We start from the raw sequence: 26,188 nt of genomic DNA, 5'->3' as shown, positions 1-26,188 counted from the left end.
TTATCTAGCTCTTGCTTGAATGCTCCAATTAAATTACCCACCACTGCTACATATGGCAGACAGGAAGCAAAGAGTAGGAATTAATGGGTCCTTTTCAGAATGGCAGGCAGTGACTAGTGGGTTGCCGCAAGGCCCGGTGCTGGGACTCCAGCTATTTACAATATATTATTAACGATTTAGACGAGGGAATTAAATGTGATATCTCCAAGTTTGCAGATAACACAAAGCTGGGTGGCAGTGTGAGCTGCAATGACGATGCTATGAGGCTGCAGGGTTGACTTGGATAGGTTGGGTGAGTGGGCAGATGCATGGCAGATGTAGTATAATGTAGGGGAATGTGTGGTTATCCACTTTGGTGGCAAGAACAGGAAGGCAAATTATTATCTGAATGGTGTCAGATTGGAAAAAGGGGAGGTGCAACAAGACCTGGGCATCCTTGTACTTCAGTCACTGAAAGTAAGCATGCAGGTAAAACAGGCAGTGAAGAAAGCTACTGGCATGTTGGTATTCATTGCGAGAGGATTTGAGTTTAGGAGCAAGGAAGTACGACTGCAGTTGTACAAGGCCCTGGTGAGACTGCACTTGGAGTATTGTGTGCAATTTTGGTCTCCTAATTTGAGGAAGGACATTATTGCTATTGAGGGAGTGCAGCGTTGGTTCATCAGGTTAATTCCCGGGATGGCAGGACTGACATATGATGAAAGAATGGGTCAACTGGACTTGTATTCACTAGAATACACTAGAAGGACGAGTGGGGATCTTATAGAAATATACAAAATTCTTAAAGGATTGGACAGGCTAGATCGCAGGAAAAATGTTTCTGATGTTGGGGGAGTCCAGAACCAGGGGTCACAGTTTAAGAATAAGGGGTAGGCCATTTAGGACTGAGATGAGGACAAACTTTTTCACCCAGAGAGTTGTGAATCTGTGGAATTCTCTGCCAGAGAAGGTAGTGGAGGCCAATTCACTGGATGTTTTCAAGAGAGACTTAGATTTAGCTCTTAGGGCTAAAGGAATCAAGGGATATGGGGAAAAAGCAGGAACTGATTTTGGATGATCAGCTGTGATCATATTGAATGGCGGTGCTGGCTTAAATGGCCAAATGGCCTACTCCTGCACCTATTTTCTATGTTTCTATGGCATTCTACTCACTAATCATTCATTGTGTTAATGTAATATAAAATCTTTAAAATTTCACCACTGTGAATTTCATTAAAATCATTTTAGTTCTCTAACATCCTACACCAGGTCAGAATGTTGTAAGTATATCCTGACTTACCAAATATGGATAATTTTTGTTTGCTGCCTTAAAAGATCCAGCATGCCACTTAGTTCAAGGAGTTGCTGGGGTTATGGTAAATCTGGCATATCCTGTGCAAAATAATAACTTTAATTTAGAGTTCATAACTTCAATGCTAAAACCTCTAATCTTGGTATTTAACTTGAAAATATAACAATGTAGCTCATCCATGCCGACCAAGATGCCATATCTAAACTGGTGCCACTTGTCTGTGTTTGGCCCATATCTCTGTAAACCTTTCCTATCCATTTCTATATTTCTATTGAGAGAGATTTGTAATCATTTTTAGCCTGACGAACTAGAGGTCTGGGTCCACACCAGATAAAGGAAATCATTCAATTCATTTTTAAATCGTATACATTTTACATTTTACAATGAGTTCATTCCTTTACCATGCATCATATTATTAATGAAAGTCCAATAAGGCTTGCATGTTCTGCGATTTTCATGACTGCATAATTTCTGAAGTAGTGCAAATGATCAGCTAAATACCTTTAACTCTATTATTATCCTACATTGAAAATTGCTTTCTGGAAGTGGGTTAGGCGTGACTAGTGCAAAATCTAAAACTTGAAGATCTGTTGATTTAAAGAGAAAAATGTTTTTGTTTTCAGATCCCAGAAAGAATGACCTTGTAGAAATTATCTTGGATGTCAGTATCAGCCAGTTAACTGAAAGGCAAAAGGGCATGCTTATCCGGCAAATAGCTGTCCTACTGGGAGTCCTTGATTCAGATATCACTGTGCAAAAGATTCAGTCCTACACTGAACAAAGGTAAGGAGCTTCTCAAATTTACAATTTGAATTGTGACTGTTCTCACAAAGTGTTTGAATGGCTGCAAAGATTTTTTAATCATCCTCTTAGAGGAATGTAAGTTACAGTGAAGAAAATCTTTTTTTTTAATGCAAAAATTGTTCTTACCACAAAAATAAGTCTGCATTGAATGGTAATTAATATTGGTCTCAAGTTGAAAGAAAACTTCCCTATTTTGTTCCTAAGCCTGTATCCCAATCTCAGTTGCATATAATTAATTTTCATTCCTTAAACTTAAATTTGTTTGTACAAAGTAACTTTTTCTGTAGCAATTTGCACAAACTATTTGTAGTCTATTATTTATATATCTATTTGCTTTTGTATAACAAGCATGTTTATTGTTCTTTAGTTTTTCACTAGATAAATAAATATGATGGCCTACTCGGCAGTTTGTTGTCTCAAAATCGTTCAAGTAAAGTTATTTCTCTACCAAAAAAAGGCAATAAGAAAGATTTATGTAAAACAAGGGGCCACAGTTTAAGAATAAGGGGTAGGCCATTTAGAACTGAGATGAGGAAAAACTTTTTCAGTCAGAGAGTTGTGAATCTGTGGAATTCTCTGCCTCAAAAGGCAGTGGAGGCCAATTCTCTGAATGCATTCAAGAGAGAGCTGGGTAGAGCTCTTAAGGATAGCGGAGTCAGGGGGCATGGGGAGAAGGCAGGAACGGGGTACTGATTGAGAATGATCAGCCATGATCACATTGAATGGGCTGGCTCGAAGGGCCGAACGGCCTCCTCCTGCACCTATTGTCTATTGTCTAACATGGACAGTGTAGAGTTATAAATTCAGTCACACAATGTTCTGTAATTCTATTCAATGATTTTCGCAGCACGCAGATTATTTTCTGTGTAAGGAATACACAAATACATCAGGTATTGAAGGGACAGGATGTTGCTCGCATATTGAAGAATAAATTTCGGAAACAGAAATCGGACTTCCTAATTTTTCATGCTCTCCAAGTAGCTACAGTCAGTGAGTAATAATTAATGATTAGATATTTTTATACAAATATATTCAAATGAAAATATTTGGTTTTGTACTTAGCTTGTGAAATACAAGGTATTATAAGGAAAATCAGAAATAAGAACGGTTAATGTTTTTGTGGCAAAAAAATTCAGGCTGCTTTGGGTAGAAAATAATTTCTGATCTCAGAGCTTTAAAAGCAAAAAATAAACAACACTGCTTCTGTTGTGACCTGGAATAACTTCAAACAAATTATTCTAGTGCATCCTATACCCTTTAAAAAAAATACACCCCAAAACCCTTTTAACCTGCCTCCCGCACCTTAGCTAGTCTTTGACATTTCCACCAAGGAAAAAAATGTTCTACCTGTCTACCCTATCTATGCCTCCCATAATTTTATATACTTCTATCAAGTCTCCCCTCAACTTCCAAATTTGCAGAGAAACCAATCCGAATTTGTTCAAACTTTCCTTATAGCTAATAGCCTCTAATCCAGGCAGCATTCCTGTACATCTCTTCTGCACCCTCTCAAAGCTTTCCCATCCATTCTATGTTGGGATGACCAGAACTGTGCACAGTACCACAAATAAAGTGCTGTAAAGCTGCCACACAACTTCCTGGTGCTTATTCTCACTGCCCTAACCATTGAAGGCGAGCGTAGTGGGGGGTAGTGTGAATTGTGAGGAAGATGCAATAAGGCTGCAGGGTGACTTGGACAGGTTGTGTGAGTGGGCGGATACATGGCAGATGCAGTTTAATGTAGATAAGTGTGAGGTTATTCACTTTGGAAGTAAGAATAGAAAGGCAGATTATTATCTGAATGGTGTCAAGTTAGGAAGAGGGGATGTTCAATGAGATCTGGATGTCCTAGTGCATCAGTCACTGAAAGGAAGCATGCAGGTACAGCAGGCAGTGAAGAAAGCCAATGGAATGTTGGCCTTCATAACAAGAGGAGTTGAGTATAGGAGCAAAGAGGTCCTTCTACAGTTGTACCGGGCCCTGGTGAGACCGCACCTGGAGTACTGTGTGCAGTTTTGGTCTCCAAATTTGAGGAAGGATATTCTTGCTATTGCGGGCATGCAGCGTAGGTTCACTAGGTTAATTCCCGGAATGGCGGGACTGTCGTATGTTGAAAGGCTGGAGCAATTAGGCTTGTATACACTGGAATTTAGAAGGATGAGGGGGGATCTTATTGAAACATATAAGATAATTAGGGGATTGGACACATTAGAGGCAGGAAACATGTTCCCAATGTTGGGGGAGTCCAGAACAAGGGGCCACAGTTTAAGAATAAGGGGTAGGCCATTTAGAACGGAGATGAGGAAGAACTTTTTCAGTCAGAGAATGGTGAAGGTGTGGAATTCTCTGCCTCAGAAGGCAGTGGAGGCCAGTTCGTTGGATGCTTTCAAGAGAGAGCTGGATAGAGCTCTTAAAGATAGCGGAGTGAGGGGGTATGGGGAGAAGGCAGGAACGGGGTACTGATTGAGAGTGATCAGCCATGATCGCATTGAATGGCGGTGCTGGCTCGAAGGGCTGAATGGCTTACTCCTGCACCTATTGTCTATTGTCTATTGTCTATTGTACCATTCACCTTCTTTACCACTCTATCTCCTTGTGTTGTCACTTTGATGGAGCGATGAACTTGGACCCCAATATTCCTCTGAACATCAATGATATTAAGGGTCCTGCCATTAATTATATATTTTCTTCAGATGTCTTTTCTCCCTCCCAAAGTGCAACACCTCACATTTGCTCAGATTAAACTCCATCTGCCATTTCCCCGCCCATTTCTGTAGTTGATCCATGCCTTGCTTTATACTTTGAACGCCTTCCTCACTGTCCATAATTCCACCAATTTTGATGCTGTCTGTAAAAACTATGTAACACATCTCCATTTACATCCATGGTGTTAATATATTTCACAAACAGCAGACGACCTAGCACAGAGCTGTGCAGATCTCCAGTGGTCACAAACCACCAGCCAGAATATCAGCTTTCCATCTCAACAATCTGTCTTCTATGAGAAAGGCAAACAACCGATCACCATGTATCCTAATCTTCTGGATCAGCCCAACATGAGTCTTCATCAAATGTTGTACTAAAATCCATGTCGACAACAGCCACTATGCTACCCTTAGCAATTATCTTCTCAAAAAACTTAATCAACGTCATATGACATGACCTGTCACGGACAAAACCATGCTCACTATCCCTAATTAGCCCATTCTCTTAGAAACGCATAGTCCTATCCTGAAGAATCTTCTCTTATAGCTTCCCTGCCACTGATGTGAGGCTCTAACTATGTCGATTATCCCTATTTCTCTTCTTCAACAAATGAATAAGATAGGCTGCTCCCCAATCATCCAGCACATTGCCTGCAACTAAAGATACAAAGATTTGTCCTCCAGGCTCCTGCAATCTCCTCTCTTGCCTCTCTCAATTACCTGGGATAGATTCCATCAGACCACATTATATCTATTCTGATTTCCTAAATGGAGGAGAGATTACGTTCATTGAATGGCATGAATCATGTTCACATCTAGTTTGTGCGTAGGTTGTAAACTCAGCTTATTGGCATCATTGACTCATTGTGAAATTCATTTTCATTGCTATACAGTCTTTAAGCCAAAAGATCTTGTATAAATTAAGCAAAATTAAAATTCCTTGCGTACAAAATTCTCCTATGACCCACTTACCCTGAAATAATTCCTTTTTGTTGTTGTATGTTGTCTCTTGGGAAATTCCTTGCAGCAAGGAATTCTTAAATTAATGGTGATAACGTATTTGGTATTTGCAACAAATTACATAAATAGTTAGTAATTTAGAATGACCGCTCTGATCAATTGTTCCCCCAGAGATTTCTATTTATTGGCTACCCATTTTAACTCAAGCTGGCATGTGATGTATATATAGGAACGAGTAATATGGTTATTTTAAAACAAAGATAAGCAGATTTTTAATTTTGTTAATGTTAAAGCATCAGTGTCAATTCTAAAACTGTGTGAATTATGGAATTGCCCTAGTTATTAAGTTGACTTGTATCTTATTCTTTATTTTTAAAAGAAAATTGGAACTATATTTGTACACTTTGCTAGTCTGTTTTTGGAAGTCGCACAAACCTGCATGAACTTTATCTTTAATTGTTGTATGATACCTATAGCCGGTAACTTTAATGGTGCTTAACGGTATGGCTTTAGCATGTTTATACTATGGTACTTGTGTTGCAAATGAATAGATGAGAATAAACTTATTTGCACTGCTAGTTACTGAAAAACAAAATTGCCATGAAAGTCAATCCAATTTCAAAGCCAAGCATAGGAATCTTATTTTAAAGAATTGTATTAAAATTAAAATCATTTGGTTAACATTGGTAAAAAAATATCAAATGCAATATCCTGCCCTGCAAATTTTTTCAAGTATAGTTACACTAGAAATCTACATCAAACATGTCAACGAGTGTTGGTATACGTTTCCACATTTGTAGTTTGTATCCTTTTAGTTCATGCAACAATATAATGTACAACATTGCTCTGGGAAAGATATGTATTAGATTACAGAAATATCAAGGGTTTTCTGTTCGTAGCAATACCTTGTGAGGACAGTGAAAGCATCTTAACTTTAGTACTTTTTCAAACTGTGTGAACTTGATGGAAGTTGTTTTCCGTCTGTGATAGCCATCATATGGACAATAGACAATCGGTGCAGGAGTAGGCCATTCGGCCCTTCGAGCCAGCACCACCATTCAATATTGCTCTTCTGAGCTTAGTGTGAGATTTCTTCAACTCTTTACAATATCACACCAAGGGTCAGAATATTTTTCCCATACTCAACTCTTGTTTTGCCATGCATTCATTCATTTAGCAGCGTGACTATTTCTTGAAATGAATGAATGAGTGAATACTTTGTCGCATGTGACGAGTCACAGTGAAAGTGAAAAACAGTCACAGTTTTGCTTACCCAAAGTATGCAAAGAGTTGCCACATAAATGGCGCCGACAAAGTTGCAAAGTAACAGGTCCTCTTTTGTTCCATCCCCCCCTCCCCCATGCCATGTCCTCCTTTTTATGCTGTATGCATGCATGATTAGACTACCATCTCTCTGCTTGCTGTTTAAAAATTGCAGGTCAGTGTGCTTGCAAGATCTTGTGCTTTGAATAAAATACATCTCTCATTAGTATTAAAATGATTTACACTAACTAAATTATATTTCTATTGATAAATATGGTTATGCTAAAACATGGCTTAGCAATGTGAGCAGAAAATAGTTTTACTTTGGAATAAGGAATCAACAGGAAACATGATTTCACACGTTGAGAGAAATATTTCATAGGTGGTCTATTTATTTGCAACTGAAATAAAAATAACTCCTTGGAAATTAGAGTCTTAAAGCATGTATTTACAGCTAATTGTTACTAACCTGCTCTGTTCCCCTCCCTTCTATTTGCTGTTTTCTGATTTAAGTTTGTCAGTTGAATTGCTCAGACCATGGTCGGTGTGATTCTTTCAATAAGCGCTGCATATGTGACCCATTCTGGATGGAGAACTTCATTCGAGTTCATCTGAGAGATGGAGAAAGTAATTGTGGTAAGCTTTGGAAGGATAGAAGCATTATCAACCATCAAGTGCATGCCAACTCTGTGGAGATATGTCTGTCTGACCTAACTTCCCGCACAGTTTTTCCAAAGCAATTTTTTTTTCTCCACGAGTTAATCTTGTTCTCTTTTGAAAGCTATACTTTATCGTTTCTTCCATCCTTGCAAGTATTGAGTTCCAGATCATAAGCACTCTTTTTTTTCCTATTATGTTTAAAACAAAATGTTATTTTCTCCCCTCCCCCTGCCCATCTTGTATATTTTATTCTTTTGCTCCGAATCTGTGACCCTGCTCCTCAGTACATTTGCTAATTGGAACAGCTTGTCTCACTTTACCTTGTAATGATCATGTACCTATCATATCATATCATATCATATCATATATATACAGCCGGAAACAGGCCTTTTCGGCCCTCCAAGTCCGTGCCGCCCAGCGATCCCCGTACATTAACACTATCCTACACCCACTAGGGACAATTTTTACATTTACCCAGCCAATTAACCTACATACCTGTACGTCTTTGGAGTGTGGGAGGAAACCGAAGATCTCGGAGAAAACCCACGCAGGTCACGGGGAGAACGTACAAACTCCTTACAGTGCAGCACCCATAGTCAGGATCGAACCTGAGTCTCCGGCGCTGCATTCGCTGTAAAGCAGCAACTCTACCGCTGCGCTACCGTGCCGTTTCTTAAATCTGAGGAGAACTATTCTAACCTTTCCAGTCTAAACCTAGACCTGAAATTATTATCTCTGGAACTATGATCGTAAATCGCTTTTGTCTGGTGTCCAACTTGAGAGAAACATCATTTATACAGGAGGAAACTGAAATGTAAACAAAGAGTGAATAGAATAAAATATATGTGTTTGTTTAATCATGAAGGATGTCAACTCAAGTCTATTTTACAAAAAAATTGTATGAAAGAGTCAAGAGTGCTGGAGTAATTCAGCGGGTCAGGGAGCATCTACGAGGAACATGGATAGGTGACTTTTTGGGTCGGGACCCTTCTTCAGGTTGATTGTGACGGAGGGAGGAAGCAAGCTGGAAGAGAGGTGGATTCTGGACAAAGTCTGGCAAGTGATAGGTGGATACAGATGAGCGGGAGGGGTTTGATTGGCAGAAGGTTGGACAAAGGCCAGAGATGAAAAGGCAAAAAGTGTGGGATCAGCATAGAAGTTGTGATGTCGCGTATTGTGAAGCCAGAAGATGGAAAGATGGGAGGCAGGGGAAAGGGTGAGAGGAGGCGGTGGGGGAAGGTAGGGTGGGGAATGTGGGGGGTGGGGAATTGGGGGGGTGGGGGGGGTTTGTCAGATACATATCTAAAATTGGAGAACTCAATGTTCCTACTGTTGGGTTGCAAGCTGGATGTTTCCCACCCCGTCCCCCTCTGGGTCAGCCCTGTAAGCACCCTTTAAGTCTGCCGGCTCCCACCCTCTGGGTGTGCTCCACTTCCCACATGTCCCCTCCCCCTCTCTCCAAGATTGGCCTACCCCTCCCCGCCCCTCCTTGGTCTGCCCTCTTCCCTCCCCCCCCCGGTTCCTGTCCCCTTTCCTCTCTGGCCCCCAGGTCTGTCCTGCCACCCTTTTTCCATCACTTGGGTGTTGCAATAATATCATTGCATATTTCTAGCAGCTGCAAGATAGTAGTAATATCTTTGAGAAAACCAAGCAATATTTACACCTGAAATCTTCTTTATAATGGGCTTAGAGAACAAATATGTACAGAACATAAATGCGTGCATCGTAATAAATCTATTTTCTTTGTAGGTGTCTATGTGTGCTTTATGAAACTCATAAATATTTACATCTCAACCTTTCTCTGCCTCTAGAATGGAGTGTGCTCTATGTTGTCATAGCTGCGTTCATCATTATTGTCACCATTGGCATTTTAGTGTGGATGGTCCACTGCTTCTGTAAAAGGTAAGAATGCCTCTGCAGTCTATAGTGCCTCTCTTGTCTCCTTCAAGCTTCTGAAGTCATTGGAATTATTTAAAAACAAATAACCCAGTCTCCTTCTTTTGAAGCATTTACATTAATGCCCTTCCAATCTCATCTATGGAGATGCATGTTTACTGAAGAGAAAGATAAATCACCGATGCTTCATTTAAAGGTTTAGCCATACTAACTGAACTCGACGAGAACTTAGTTCATCTGTATCAGACTTCCATTTTTATGATAGGCCTATTAGCAGTACAGAAGTCTGATATTCAATTAATTGCTAAATTTTCTGGTTTAGTTTGAGTTATTGAATAGGGAAGTGACAAGGAGATTGGTGGATCAGTGCCAAGGTTGCAGGTGAGGTTTTTAATAATTTTTCAAAGCTTTCGATCGAGTAATTTTTTTTTTTTGTTCAGAGAATTTAGCTTTGCCTCAAGCTGAGGAAGCAATGCTACAAATTACATTTTGTTTTGACCATCTTGATTGAGCATCCAAATTTGCAGTATCACAAAGTTTATTTTGTTGCTATTGTTGTTAAACTCCTAATGTGCAGTGCATAAAATTGACTAATCGTTGATTTTAATTCCATCGGAAGATCAAAAGTAGGGAAGACCACTGATGATTTTAGTGTATAATTTAATTCACTACTTCTCAGAAAATAACATAGTCTAAGCCTGCATGCACCGACATAAACAACGTTCAGGCATGGGCTGGGAAGTGATAAGTATCATATGATTCACAGAAATGTCAATCATTGACCATCTTCAGTAATGGAATGAGTCCATCCACCACCCATTGACATTCAATAGCATTGCCATAGCCAAGTCTGCTGCAGTCAGCTTCCTATGAGTCACTATTGACCAGACACCGAAGTGGACCAGCGACCTAAATCTTGTGGCTATAAAAGCAGATCAGCGATGGGTATCCTGCAGCAAGTGGCTCAAAGGTTTCAAAGGTCTTTTATTGTCACATGTATCAATTAAAGTACAGTGATATGCGAATTACCATACAGCCATACGAAAAGAAAAAGCAACAAGACACACAACTACATGAAAGTTCACATAAACATCCATCACAGCGGATTCCCCACATTCCTCACTGTGATGGAAGGCAACAAAAGTCCAAACTTCTACCTCTTTATTCTCCCGCGGTCGAGGCAGGCGAACCATCCGTCTGGGCGATCGAAGCTCCCGCAGCCGGCGGTCGAAGCTCCCGCGTCGGGGCGATCAAAGCTCCTGTGGCTTGGAGTCCATAGGCACCCGCGGTGGAGCTCTCAAAAGTCGGTCTCCAGCAAAGACCACCAATTCCTCGATGTTAGGCCGCAGTGCGGACGGAGATACTATACGGAAAAAAATCGCATCTCCGTCGAGATAAGAGATTAGAAAAAGTTTCCTCCAACTCCCCCCACCCCACACATAAAACAAGCTAAATAACATTAAAAACATACATTTAACACATACTATTAAAACACAAAGAAGGAAGGGACAGACAGACTGTTGGCGAGGCAGCCTCGAACACTCCAACACCTCTCAACCGTTTACAATGCATAGTTCAAGAGTGTGATGGAATGCCTGCTAAGAATGATATCCTAAAACACTTGAATCCTGTTACCATCCAGGACAAAACAATTATTTTATTGATTGGCACCCCACCTACCCATGAAACATTCATATGCTTCACCATGCCTGCTATGTCTGGAATCTATAAAATGCACTGCAGTAAATCACTTGATCTAATCTCTCAGCATCTCTCAACCCTGCAACCCCTGCCATCTCTAAAAATGAAACTAGCAGGCATAGAGAAAAGCTATTATCTGCAAGCTCCCCTACATCTTGCACTCCATCCTGACATTTCTCTTTCATTGCTGGATCTAAATTCTGGAACCCAATAGCTCTGTGGGAGTATTTTCAATAGAAGAACTGCAATGGTTGAAAATGCTAGCAATGTTCACATTTTTTTTTTTTTAAACAGTCCTTGGTAAATTGATACATTCCTTCAACTATTCCAACTCTCCAGTCCAGTCTGATTTGCTTTTGTTTACTCAAAATAATGGCAAAAATAGAAAAATATTTAAAAATCAATCCTTAAATGGGAAATATTCAATCTTGTAATATCAGCAAAATATTACATCTATTTGCATTAAAGTTTAAACATCAATATCTCTGCAGATGTACATGCACCTGTAACTTGAGTACATTATCACATTTTCTCAATCCATGTTATCTATCTTTTAAAGCAAGAAACATGAGATTGACAGAAAAGACCACTTACAAGCCATGAATAAAGTTATTGTTCCAAAGTGAATATTATACCTCTGCCCCTGTCTATTAAAAAAAAATCAATAACCCTTGTATTCAGAGTTACTGGGTTCAAACCAAAGCCTGCTATTTTCCAAAGATGTTTTTTGGTCAGAGTAGTTATCCCCTGTACTGGCCAGAACGTATTCCTCAATCAACATTAAATTAAAAAGAGATTATCCAGTGGTTATTGTAGCCTGTACTCAAATTGACTACTAAGTTCCAGCAGTGCAGTAGTTGCTACACTACAGAGATACTTATTGGCCATTATATATAAACAGAAGCTTTATTTTTCCTTTGCTATAAATACCTGTTTTTTAATTTAGCCAGAAATTGAGGAGGTAGTAAATAAAATGGAAAACATTTGACCATTAAACATATATCGTTGACAAAGGAGAAATTACACTATGTAGCAGAAGTACAGGGGTTCCCTGGGTTATGCATGACCTAATTTAAAGATATCCACATCAACGTAAAGTCTCCCATATATTTTTTAAGCATTTTTAAAGATAATTGCTAATAAACGTTTTCTTGTTTATTAATGCTTTCAGTTTAGTTTATTGTCCCACGTGTACCAAGGTACTTGTTGTGTGCTGTCCAGTCAGCAGAAAGACTTACATGATTACAATCAAGCCATTTACAGTGTATACGTAGATACAAAAGGGAATAATGTTCAGTGCAAGGTAAAGCCAGCAAAGTCTGTTCAAGGATAGTCCGAGTGTCACCAATGAAACATAGAAACATAGAAAATAGGTGCAGGAGGAGGCCATTCGGCCCTTTGAGCCAGCACCGCCATTCATTGTGGATGATCAGCCATGATCACAATCAGTAACCCGTGCCTGCCTTCTCCCCATACCCCTTGATTCCGCTAGTCCCAAGAGCTCTCTCTAACTCTCTTTTAAATTCATCCAGTGAATTGGCCTTCACTGCCTTCCGTGGCAGAGAATTCCACAAATTCACAACTCTCCGGGTGAAAAGGTTTTTTCTCATCTCAGTTTTAAATGGCTCCCCTTTATTCTTAGACTGTGGCCCCTGGTTCTGGACTCTCCCAACATTGGGAACATTTTTCCTGCATCGAGCTTGTCCAGTCCTTTTATAATTTTATATCTTTCTATAAAATTCCCCCTCATCCTTCTAAATTCCAGAGAATACAAGCCCAGTCTTTCAAATCTTTCCTCATATGACAGTCCCGCCATCCCGGGGATTAGCCTCGTGAACCTACGCTGCACTCCCTCAATAACAAGGATGTCCTTCCTCAAATTAGGAGACAAAACTGCACACGTACTCCAGTAGATAGTAGTTCATAACTGCTCTCTGGTTGTGGTAGGATGATTCATTTGCCTGATAACAGCTGGGGAGAAACTGTCCCTGAATCTCGAGGTGTGCGTTTTCATGCTTCTATACCTTTTGCCTGATGGGAGAGGGGAGAAGAGGAAGTGGCTAGGGTGCGACTCGTCGTTGATTGTGCTGCTGGCCTTGCCAAGGCACTGTGAGGTATAAATGGAGTCAATGGAAGGCTTAATTAACTATATTCCACTAGTTTAATTAATATAGTATTAGGGTGAATATATATGATGAATAATAATATATATGATGAAATTATAGAATGAAAGCATGTTTATATAATACGATAGCTATAAAAACACGATGTTTATGTCTAACGGAGGAATATATAGACATTTTTCAGAAATAAAACCCTTGTGTAACCCGGGAAGGTCTTGGAAAGGTCTATAATACTGCTGAACATACACCACCAGTACCATCCTACCTGATATCTATACTTGATGATATATTGTTGGTGCTGTTATATCTTTGTTTTAATGACTCACAGTGGTCAGTGCAGAGTGACTTAACTAAAAATATCCCTTGGGAAAGAAAGTTGCTTATGGCTTTGTGCCAATAGCTGAATATGCATGTACCACTTGTACCCTCTGTTTTGGATCTGATACTGTATCGCTATTGATTTATTATTGTCATGTGTACGGGCGATACAGTGGAACGAACACTTTGTTTGCAGGCTATCCAGGCAAAACATATCAAAAATAAGTACAGCCAGTAGTGCAAAAGGGAAAATAGAGTGCATATTACAGCTGCAGGAAAAAGTGCAAGGACTGCAACAAGATAGATTAGAAAATCAGGGATTCATACTTAGCAAATGGGCTTAGTTCATGAGTCTGATATCAACAGGGAAGAACCCATCCTTGAATCTGCTGGTAGACACAAAATGCTGGAGTAACTCAGCGGGACAGGCAGCATCTCTGGACAGAAGGAATGGGTGACGTAACGGGTCGAGACCCTTCTCTTTTGTATTTTCTACCCAACGGGGGAGGGGAGTGAGCAGTCCTTTATTATGTTGGCTACATCTCTGAAGTTGATGGGGGGAGGGGGCTTGTTTGCACGATGGACTGGCCTGCGCTCATAACTCTGCAATATCTTGTGGTCTTGGGCAAAGCCATTGCCATACCAAGCTGTGATGCATCTGGATGGGATGCTTTCTTGGGTGCATCTACAGAAATTAGTAAGTGTCATTGCAGAGATACCGTCCGAGAAACTAGAAGTGTTGGCGTGTTTTCTTTGCCATAGTGTCAGTGTGTTTGGACCAAGGCAAATTATTGGAGAATTATTGGGAACTTGAAGCTTTCAACCATCTCAACCTTGCCTCCATTGATGCAGATTGGGGTGCGTACTCCACCTCCCTTCCTGCAGTGGATGTGCAGATCCCTCTTTTTGTTGGCATTGAGGGAAAGATTTTTGTCCTGACACCATGTCATCCATACTGTAAAGGTATTATTCTCAGTAGTTATCCAGATTTGTCATCCAGAGGCAAAATTCAAATCTAACCACAGTATCAGGAGAATGTAAATTAATTTAATTAAATGAATGTGAATGTGAAGGTGAATATGTTTATTGGCCAAGTATGTACACATACAAGGAATGTGCCTTGGTGCTTCGCTCACAAGTAACAACACGAACATACAGTAAACAATTATGAATAAAGCATAAAATATTAAAACATTAAGGATACAGCATTAGAGTTTAAACATGTTGTTGTACTTCGTGGTCCGGTACTTGTTGTACCTTTGTTGTGACTCTGGAAGGACCACGAGTACACATGTTTATGATGTTATCATGGTGGAGCTTAACTCCAGGCTGTTTATTCCAAGGCCGCCTGGATCCAGAGTGACCGCCTAATCACACCCATCACTTATATACACAGCCATACAAAGTAGTTCTTGGATACACAAAGTAGTCCCAGCAATATCACAACATCCCCCTTGTCTTATATATTACAACATCCCCCTTGTGATGTTATCATGGTGGAGCTTAACTCCAGGCTGTTTATTCCAATGCCGCCTGGATCCAGAGTGACCGCCTAATCACACCCATCACTTATATACACAGCCATACAAAGTAGTTCTTGGATACACAAAGTAGTCCCAGCAATATCACAACATCCCCCTTGTCTTATATATTACAACACATGTGAGTGAAATAAACCAGAGCAAAAAGAGACTATAGACTTTTGGTTATTGAGTAGAGCTGCGACACGGAAAAAAGCTGTTTTTATTTCTGGCTGTGGCGGCTTTGAGTCCGTAGTCGCCTTCCAGAGGGAGGCTTCAAAGAGTTTGTGGCCAGGGTGAGAGGGGTCAGAGATGATCTTGCCTGCTCGCTTCCTGGCCCTTGCAGTGTACAGTTCGTCAATCGGGGGAAGGTTGCAGCCAACAACCTTCTCAGCTGATCGAACGATTCGTTGCAGCCTCCAGATGTCGTGCTTGGTGGTTGAACCAAACCAGACCATGATAGAGAAGGTGAGGACAGACTCTACGATGGCAGTATAGAATTGGACCATCATTGCCTGTGGCAGATTGTGTTTCCTCAGCTGCCGCAGGAAGTACATCCTCCGTTGGGCCTTTTTGACTGTGGAGTCGATGGTGGCCCCCCATTTAAGGTCCTTGGAGATGATGGTTCCAAGGAACTTGGGAGTAAAAATTAGTATTAGTAATCGTCTCCAAAGAGCACCTGCACGTCATTACAATCTTATCTAGTTTGCTAATATCCTTTGAGCTAAAGATGGCAGATCTTTAATGTAGATTTTCTAAAGTTATTGTAATTCCAAATCTACCATTGTGGTGGACTCTTAATCTCCCTTTGAAATGGTTCAGGAAACTATTTGATTCAAAGGCTGTCAAGATTGGATAATAACTTTGAATCTAACCAGCCACTCCCATCTCTCTGAATGAATTAGATAAAAATCTCAAACACACTGTATTGAAAATCCAGAAATAAAATTAATTTGTTTTGTTATTCCATTTTTATTTTATTACATTTGTTAAAATGTTTGAGTCTTCTTGTTCAGCCTGGGTAATCTATTTGATAATATTTGATTTCTTTTAAATAAATCTTTTTGGAAATAGTGGGTCTGCTTTATAAGAAAATAATCTGAAATGCAAAGCTTTAGTGTGAAGTAACGCCTTAACACATATATGTTTATTATGTCAATTATTAGGATGTGAACTCAATTAAAATGGTAATTATGAATTATTGTTATTTCAGGCGAAAAGGTAAGCCTAGAAGAAAAAGCAGATATAAAATATTAGATGCAACAGATGATCATGACAGTATGGAATTTAAGACTACTTCAAAGCCAGGTATTGGAATAAGAAGGAAACGTTGAAGCTGTGACTCTTGGGGGGAGGGGGTGGAATTACTATGCATTTTGTTGAACCCCCCCCCCCCCCCCCCCCTCTGTGTGACCCGGCATCATTTATCGTCCTCTGGGAAAGGAATGCAAAATCTCAAACATTTCTTGCTCTGTCTTCCACCAAGTTGCAGGAACCCACCCAATTAAAAATTACAACCAAACTCTTTGCTCACTTCTGTATAGCACCTTTTGTACAGTACCTTTGAATACCAGTGTAATAAACAAGAAACATTTTTTTCTCAGAAAACCTACAGAAATTTATTAGTCTATATACCACATGTTAACACAATGACATATCAAGCATTGTAATATATCTGAAGAAAGGTCGCAACCCGAATCATTACCTATTCTCTCCTCGGATGCTGCCTTACCCACTGAGTACCTCCAGCACTGTGTTTTACTCAAGATTCCAGCAACTGCAGTTCCTCATGTATCCTTGTTATATATCCTATTTTATGGTCCCCTGTGCAATCTCAGAAAGGATGTACTTGAGGCAGGTTGCATAGAGCTTGATTTCCAATGCAGAGTAAATTTTGAACTTCTGTTCCTATGCAAGTTTCACTCGGTGCTCTCAATCAGAACATGCCCAACAGAGTTCAGATTGTGTAAATCATGACATTCCCAGTTTTCCATTTATTAAGATTACTCTGGAAAATTCAATGCACTGCAAATCTGGTGGACAGATTACACTAACCATGCACACTCATCCCACACTCCCTGTCTCCAGTTTACTTTTTTTTAAATTGAGCCATCATTTATAAAGACATGACCTTGCTGGTGTCACCGAAGGTGAGACTTAGTTGTTCATTTTCCTTGCATCAATTGTTATATCTTCATTTCAATTACGGGTCAGATGGTGACAATTGAGTTCTTTAATGTGCTAATTCTTAAAATGTCGAGTCGTATCAGGTTTCAGAATCTGATATGTGTTGATAAATGATGCAGACTGTCAGACTTTTGCAGTTCTCAGGCTGGAATGAAAAATGGAAACTGTCACTTTATAGAGCTACCCGTCTAAGTTAAGATATTGGCACATTGTTAAAGCAAAATAAAGACGTAGATGATGTTTTGTAATTTATCCTCTTCATGGTTATTCCTTCTCATAATTACATTATCATTAATAGCTTTCATACTTCAAAAAGGTTTCCTGTGAAGCACTCCGCTGCTTGTTAATGATGCTACTTTTTAAAAAGTGTTCTTCAACCTTTTCACATGGTGAAACATATCAATTTCCAGTTTAACTTTACCTGAGAAAAGAAGATCTGGAATATAGTTTAAGTTTTCAACTTCTATTCGTCTTAGAAACATAGAAAATAGGTGCAGGAGCAGGCCATTTGGTCCTTCGAGCCAGCACCACCATTCAATCTGATCATGGCTGATCATCCAAAATCAGTACCCAGTTCCTGCTTTCTCCCCCTATCCCTTGATTCCGTTAGCCCAAAGAGCTATATCTAACTCTCTCTTGAATACATCTTGTTAAACTAGCTACGGATCCAGCATTTTTTATGCAATATATAAAGCTTGTTTTATAGATGGTAAACCATATGATTGATGCAGATGGACACGTAAACCAGTGAGTCACAAAGGAAATGGTCTTTTGATATGTTGTTAAGGGAGGAGAATGTGTGGGTGGAATGATACAATGACAATACTTGCCTGGTAGGGGAGAGACCGTGATCAAAAAGGCGGTTCTCCCAGGTCGAGGCTGTCCTATTGCACTTCAGGTGTGCTGACGCCTGTGATGTCCCAAATGCAGGATTCTCAACTGCAAAATTTGTGGTAGTGGGGGACTGTGTTCACTCTAAGATAGGGTGACACAGTGGCGCAGCAGTAGAGTTGCTGCCAAACAGTGCCGGAGACCTGCGTTCAATTCTGACTACGGGTGCTGTTTGTATGGACTTTGTACGTTCTCCCCGTGACCATGTGGGTTTTCGCCGGGAGCTCTGGTTTCCTTCCATACTCCAAAGACCTACAGGTTTGTATGTTATTGGCTTGCTAAAATTGTAAATTGTCCCTAGTGTGTCTAGGATAGTGTTAGTGTGTGGGGATCGCTGGTCGGCGTGGACTTGTGCCGAGGGCTTGTTTCCGCGCTGTATCTTTGAACTAAACTAATCTCTTGCACTCAATGCCTCAGCCAAACAAGGCAAATATGCCATGCCACTTTCACTGCCTTGCCAATCTATGTTGCATCAATCTATGGAATGATGTTTCTGTCCTGGGCCTCCACCATTGTCATAGTGAGGCCCAGAGCAAATTGGAGGAACAGCATCTCATGTTTCCCTTGGGCAGTTTACACCCCAGCAGTATGAACATTGACTTCTTTAACTTCAGATAGTTCCTCTGTCCCTCTCTTTCCCCTCCCCTTCCCAGTTCTCCCACTAGTCTTCCTGTCTCCTACATCTTTGTCCCGCCCCCTCCCCTGACATCAGTCTGAAGAAGGGTCTCGACCTGAACCGTCACCCATTCCTTCTCTCCTGAGCTGCTGCCTGACCCGCTGAGTTACTCCAGCATTTTGTGTCTACTTGTATACCAAGGTCTCTATTCATCAATACTCCCCAGGTCCCTGTCATTCGCTGTATATGTCCTGGCCAGGTCATAAGTGATAGGAACAGAATTAGGCCATTCGGCCCATTAAGTGTACCCCACCATTCAATCGTGGCTGATTTATCTCTCCCTCCTAACCCCATTCTCCTTCTCCCCATAACCTCTGACACCCCTACTAATCAAGAATCTATTCATCTATCAGTCTACCCGTCTACCCATGGCCTCCACAGCCTTCTGTGGCAAAGAATTCCACAGAAATAGTGATGTAACTTACCAAAATGCATGACTTTGCACTTGATTGGATTAAATTTAATCTGCCATTCTCTTGCTCTCTTCCCCAATTGAATTGGATCCTAATATATAGCTTAAAAACAACCTTTTTCACTATTCATCATACCAACAATTTTGTTGTCATCTGCGAATTTACTAATCATGCTGCCTATATTCTCATTCAATTTCTTGATATAAATTGGACGACGGGGGGTCCAGTACCAATCTCTGTGGCATATCACTGGTCACAAGCTTCTAATCTGAAAGTCAACCCTCCACTACCACACTCTGCCTCCTACTACCAAGTAAATTGGCTGGCTTACCCTAGATCCCATGTGCCGTAACTGGCTGGACCACCCTATTGTGCAGGACCTTGTCAAAGGCCTTGTTAAGATCCATGTAGACAATATTTACCACCCTTCTTTGACAATTCTCTTGATTAACTTTTCAAAAACTACTCGGTCAAATTTGAGATATAATTTCTCATGCACATCGTCATACTAACTAATCCTAATTGGCTCTTGCCTTTCCATTGAAAATAAATCCTATCTTTAGGAATCCCTTCCAGTAACTTTCCCAGCGCTGAGGTAAGGTTTATGATTTTTTTTATGATTCACTAATTATTTATTTTCAAGCACTGTCATAACACATACATTGTGATTGAACCTCGTATTGTGGCCAGAACACCAATAAATGTGATTTATCACATACAGTAATGATTTTTTGTCATGTCATAAATGTGCGTACATGGACTGTGTAAGATTTATGGGCATTTATTTCTATCGTCCATACTGAAATTATTTTTACAAATTAGGTCTTGTAAAACCAGTTTAAAACTAATGATCAGTTTGAAATTAGTGTAATAGCATATTAAACATCTTTGTTGATAATTTCTTTGGGGCAACGACCCAAAACCCTGGCAGTTTTCAATTTTTATTGTTGCATTTTTGACGGGTGTTAAACATTGATATGTTCAGATTTGCTAAAGTGATCCCTACTATTCAGTTATCCAAATTTCGTTTAATTGCCAAAATGCATTTTTGCAAAATGGAGTTGCAGGTGGAAACAAATTTGCAGCTGTGATTTGAATGCGCATTTTAAATTACAATTCTGCAACGTGAATTTGGAAAATTTATATTCTCATTTACCAAGTACATGGTTTTATCAAACTTTTGGCTGTTGCATGAGTAAAAAATTCTAATTAAGAATGGTATTCCTCAAGAATGATTTCCTGCCTGAGAACAGCCCTACTCCCTTTCCCACCGCTTGCATTACAACATTGCTGATAAATGTCTCATTGTAGTTGGCAGGCTGAAAGCTCCAGCACAGAACACCAGCTTAATGGTTTCGGAATCTGAACTTGACAGTGATGAAGCTATCTTCACCTGGCCAGACAGAGAGAAAGGGAAATTACTGCAAAACCAGAATGGATCAATCCATAACGGACAAATAGTTCATAAAACTAAGAAACAAAGAGAAGAAGTCCTATAACTGGAATCGACTTGTCCGACCTGTAAAAACTATAGATCTAGGGTAGAACCTGTCTCCCAGTATTACACTGTTTCTGCTCAGTAAAATGAAGATTGATCTGAAGCAATAGTGACCGCTACATGGAGAAGGTGTGTGCAATCCCTGTGAAATATGTCAGTTCAGTCGCCCAATTCTTAAACTGCTCTGCATAAGTTTACCAGAACTGGTTTCTCATTTGAAGTCCAGAGAAAAGATACAGGCGAGATGCAAACTGGCCATAAAAAATGTTTATGATTTCATATGATTGCAACCGTAGCATTTCATTAATTTCTGAAGCTGAAACTTTTGGGTGCAGTCTCGCTGCCCTCTTGTGGTTTTGAGGTCTTGCGTTTCCAGTGAGACTCCTGCTGGAATTCAATTGTATTGCAGCATGAAGGAAATCTCGAAGAACCAAAAAATGTGGTGGAGAACACACTGGATGTCCTGTGAATTTTAATTATCACCTGTGATTTGCAAATGACCATTTTCTTCAGGTCAATGACTTTATTAATAACTGAAATCTCTGGAAAGCTAAATACTGTGATATTAAACACTATCCTTTAATACTGGATAAAATGCAATGAACTTACAACTTTGAAGAATTATCATGCAGGCGAGCACAAAGAGGATTTGCTGTTTTCACCTGTTGTTTAGTTTGTGTTCACTCCTGTATAGAACATTGCACAACTGGTAATGACCTCAGTCATTTTAGCTTTATAAAACTGTTTCTCACTGCTTTGTTTTTTGTCAATGTTGGGAATGTGTTTTTTAAATCTTTTGTTAGTGTGAAAATTAACAGGGTGGTTTTTAATTTATACTTTGATGGGAAGGAATTGCATTGTAATGTTATTCTCTTTGAATGTCGGTCAATATTTGCTGCTGGGTTGTTTTATTTTAATAAAACTGGTCTTCCTTTTAATACACTGGCACCAGACCACATCTCATCATTGGTGAACAATCCAATTGGTGGTAACTTCACATAATTTAATTAGCAAGTGTTAATCTTCCCCAGTATAATGCCATTAATTGAGATAAGATTTGAACCGTTTTTGAAATATACCATTTGTATACCAACAAGCTAATTGCTGTGGTGACAATAATGAAAAAAATGTTGCAAATTAACTGTGCACCTTAAGCTGAAATGGAAAATATGAAACCAATGTGATACCAGAATCTGTTCTGCATAATGCAGAACCACTCTGTTAGATGATGACTATAAGTCGCAAAGGTTTGTGTTATATAATTAATAGGTTGCTAAGACTTAAACAATTTTAAACTAAAATACTGCAGATGGTAGAAATCTGAAGTTAGAAATACATATTCTGCAATACTAAGCAAGTCAGGCCGCATTAGATAATTTCTTTTAAAGGTCTGATGAAATCTCATTAAACTGAAACCTTAACTCTGTTTTTCTCTCCATTGATACTGTCTGACTTGTTGAGTGCTTCCAGCATATTCAGTTTTAACTTCACGACTCAGATGTTGAAATTGTTGTCCTTTCGTTTGGCATCACGGCTCTGCTGTCAGATAAAATTAGACTTCAAAAATTACACAACAATGATGTAAATTGGGTCCTTTAATTATAATATTAAGAGTGACATACTTTACAGAAAGGTCATTCAAACCAAATTTGGAGTGATGTGAATGGAAATTAGCCAAATTTGGCATGCTTACAGATTTTGGTGTTTGTGTTCTGAGTGTCTTTAATTTTAAAACATGGAAGGATTAGCTGTTCATTTAGTGAGTAAATGAATGTGGTTTGTGGTACTAAGCCAATCTTCTGAGAAGATTCTGAGTTGGTGCTGGAAGAACCACATCAACCTGTCAGTTGTCCTCGGGTTGAGAAGAGGAAAAGTATTCAGATAGTCTGGAAATGAGCACATGTATGGATGCGTTTGTCCTTAGTGGTGATGCCTTGCATATCATGCCAAAATACTTGTATCAAGTCAAGGCAAAAAAAATGTAATAGAGAACACATATTCCAACATGGTTCTAAAAGAACACACTGCAAAGCATTACATATTCAGAAGCACTAGAAATAGAGAATTTCAACCTTCTTTTCCGCAAAGATTTTTTGCATGTCAATGTCAGAAGATTGAATCAGGCCCAGGAGCTAATGTGCAAGAAGGAACTATCATGTTTTCATCAGCATCATGATATGCAACCATATTTATTCAAGAGAATATTTGAACAAGTTGGGATTTTTTTTACCATCCCGAGGCAGCAGATATGGCTTAAATTTAACAAATGATCTGAAAGTTGCAAATCCTCATAAGTTGCAGTTTCTAGATTGAGCTGAGTTTAGCAGTACAAATATCCAGTGATGGCATTTTTTGATCACCTAACAGGGAAGAAAGAAATTTCTAAACTTGGTCCATATAATGTATATGATTTACCAGCTTGTTTGATGAAGTTTAGTGCAGAAATTCACAATTACTTTTATTGATACTCTTGTCAAGTTACTGGATGCAGCTTTTCTCCATTCCAAAGTTAGACACAAAATGCTGGAGTAACTCAGCGGAACAGGCAGCATCTCTGGAGAGAAGGAATAGGTGATGTTTCAGATTGAGACCCTTCTTCAGAAGAAGGGTCTCAACCCGAAATGTCACCTATTCCTTTTTCCAGAGATGCTGCCTGTCCCGTTGAGTTTTTCCAGCATTTTGTGTCTTATTTTTGGTGTAAACCAGCATCTGCAGTTCCTTCATACATTTTTTCATTCCGTTCCTTTTCGGGATGTATGACAATACAACACTCTTGACCCCATGCAGAATTGAGAGAGAAGAAACAAGTGTTTGTATTCATTAGCATTTTAACATTGTATCAGCTCATCATTGCCAGAAACATACTTTAAGTCGTTCAGGCCACAGAATAACAATAATCTTCAATCAATTAATTTAAAATTAATCTACCATTTTAGCAGCTACAGGGTATAATGACCAAATTGACTTGTTGATAGCATTGGTATCATTTCAGAGTAAGCTTCCAGCAATTGCTCATTATGATATTTTATAAATATCCATATTTAAATCTGATTTGTAACTAAGCTTTTAATAAATATAACACTGGTAAGGATGAATGCGATCACAAAGTGCTCGTAAGTAGCTTTTGAACTTGCAAATTTGTTTTATAATAGTTATACCAAGAGGCTAATTATTCATGTCATAAGCTAGCTGATGGCTGAATGACGTTAAAGATGTAAAGATTGAGTAAACATACACAGTTGTAGGAAAAGACCATTGTATCTTCACCCTTGCTTGTAAAGCATACACTGTATTGGAAAGTTGCACTGTGCACAATGCACCAGCATTTGTATCTGTGAAAATGCTTGAATGGTTCTGTGTTTTTTTTTGTGTTTATTTTTGTAAAGCATGACCTGTGCTCGGACAAGTAACTGGATGGTCTCTGAGAATAAGCTGATCAGTTGAATTTTTTAAAACAAAAGTAGCAAACTGACAAACATTTTTTTTTTTTATCAATGTTTAAATTTGATTTTACAAGAGAAAATAACTAATCATTTGATTTATGCAGGTTAGTTTCTTGTTTGCTACATTGTTTTGGTATACAATTATCCAGGAGGTTGATTGATTGTGAAAAATGACAGCGGAATAAGGTTGTATTTTCTGCAAAATGGACAATGCATCAGCATTTGATTTCACATCGCTACGTAATTTTAAAAAAAAATCTTCATTCAGATTAATTCCTTGGTTGTATCGGGCCCAATTGGATATGACAGAAACGGTATATTTTCCCATGTACTTTTTTTTCACCTCCGAGTTATTTTAGTCAACTTTTTTTGTGGAGACATGAGCCTATCCTGGATAGCTGTGATATATCCTTCATGGAAATTTACCTTTGTCAGTTTTTTTAATTATTGATTGAACTCACTTTTATTCCTAAAATATAAAGGTGTATTAATACTAAATTGTATCTAGGTAACAGTACTCCATTACCAATTGGATTTTGATAGACCATTCAAAACTTAAATCCATACATTGCATTTCTCCATGCAACTTTTGTGTTCTATTTGTTTAAACTCATTGAAAGGCCCACGTTGATTGGTTAACATTTTTTGAAAGTTTATGGTTGTTGTGGAGCCATCAATTTTAAATTGCCTCTTTTCTGGAAGAAAATCATCAAAAATTTAGCTTGAATATCTGAATTTAAATGAAATTACATGCATTTATGGACAGGACCACACTGATTATTTCTTGGCTTCTTGCAATTTATTGAAAGAGTGCATTGTAATACAAATTGTTTCTATGGAATTTTCTTTAGATATCCAAATAAATTTATACTCCATTGGTTTTCTCGACGTTTATTATTACATCATGCATGCAAAAAGCTTAAAGTTATTTGTCAATGTTTGTGGTTTTATTATTATTTCTGCAATTTTTTAAGTTAAATTAAGAATTACAATTTAATATTTGTTTTAATTGATTGCACCTTAAGAAACAATAAAACAAAGAAAACCAGTACAATGTCCTATAAGATCAAAATTATATGTTGGAAATTTAGTGTAAGAATTTGGCTTTCATTTGTAATATGAATTTCTTCCACCATCAGGGGAGCTGTGTTCAATCTGCCTCAAATTTTTTGTAGATGGGCTCTTTGACGTCAATTTCTGGCTACTATGCTCAGTCAAAAACAACCAATTTACAAATTGCAAATGTAAAATGTTTCCAATGTATTAATTGCATTTTTTAATTATGTCTGTGTACTGTGATCTGGATAAAATCTAGTATGAATTGCTTTGAATATCCCTCGTCTGTCAATAAATGAAGGATTTCAATTTTCAGTATGTTTATGTAATAATGTTCGATCCTGTAACTCTCCTGTTGAAATTTTGAATATTTAACAACCTAATTCTGTTCCATTTAAGATGGAGTTTGATATTTTAGATTGATTTTTGCATACCATGCCAAATTAAGAATGATGCCATATGTTTTCAAATTGGACTGTCTTACAGAAGGATTTTCATATCATCTAAGGTGGGTTCGTAGGATTGAGAATGACTTGCTTCGACTTTAGTTTTGTGGTTTCTGATGGAGATCACATGGGACAGGCATGTCAGATGAGGCAGGTGGCATCTGATGAGACAGACATGTGGATAGTTTGAGGTGGTGCATCCTTCCACTGTTTACTGTGGATTTCCTGTGCTTCTGGACTTGGTGACCTAAATGCTGCTGTACCATTTTAAGCAGCCATGGGCCTGGAATGCCAGGAGTCGGGGGGGGATGCTGCATATTTTCACAGGGCCCTTGAG

General features: G+C 39.0%; 1 protein-coding gene and 1 non-coding gene across 4 annotated transcripts in view; both read left to right on the top strand.

The window, feature by feature from the left end:
• The window catches only part of LOC144606651 (dyslexia-associated protein KIAA0319-like protein), a 79,189-nt gene extending 55,700 nt beyond the window's left edge, over positions 1–23,489 (top strand). For 2 of the 3 annotated variants that reach the window (XM_078422940.1, XM_078422939.1), the window contains 6 exons: positions 1,915–2,074; positions 2,943–3,085; positions 7,537–7,659; positions 9,495–9,585; positions 16,455–16,549; positions 20,720–23,489. In XM_078422940.1, coding sequence (XP_078279066.1) covers positions 1,915–2,074; positions 2,943–3,085; positions 7,537–7,659; positions 9,495–9,585; positions 16,455–16,549; positions 20,720–20,907 — 800 coding nt within the window. In that variant the 3' untranslated portion in view covers positions 20,908–23,489. Of the gene's footprint in view, positions 1–1,914; positions 2,075–2,942; positions 3,086–7,536; positions 7,660–9,494; positions 9,586–16,454; positions 16,550–20,719 lie in introns of those variants that run through there. The other variant, XR_013548968.1, reaches the window with a different exon arrangement.
• Positions 18,251–18,407, top strand: LOC144606977 (U1 spliceosomal RNA). Its single transcript, XR_013549039.1, has one exon. It is a non-coding gene; the product is annotated as a U1 spliceosomal RNA (small nuclear RNA).
• Positions 23,490–26,188: the final 2,699 nt, after the last annotated feature.

This window comes from Rhinoraja longicauda, chromosome 27, assembly GCF_053455715.1.
Source record: "Rhinoraja longicauda isolate Sanriku21f chromosome 27, sRhiLon1.1, whole genome shotgun sequence".
Taxonomy (NCBI): domain Eukaryota; kingdom Metazoa; phylum Chordata; class Chondrichthyes; order Rajiformes; family Arhynchobatidae; genus Rhinoraja; species Rhinoraja longicauda.
This window is presented reverse-complemented; position numbering and strand designations above follow the sequence as displayed.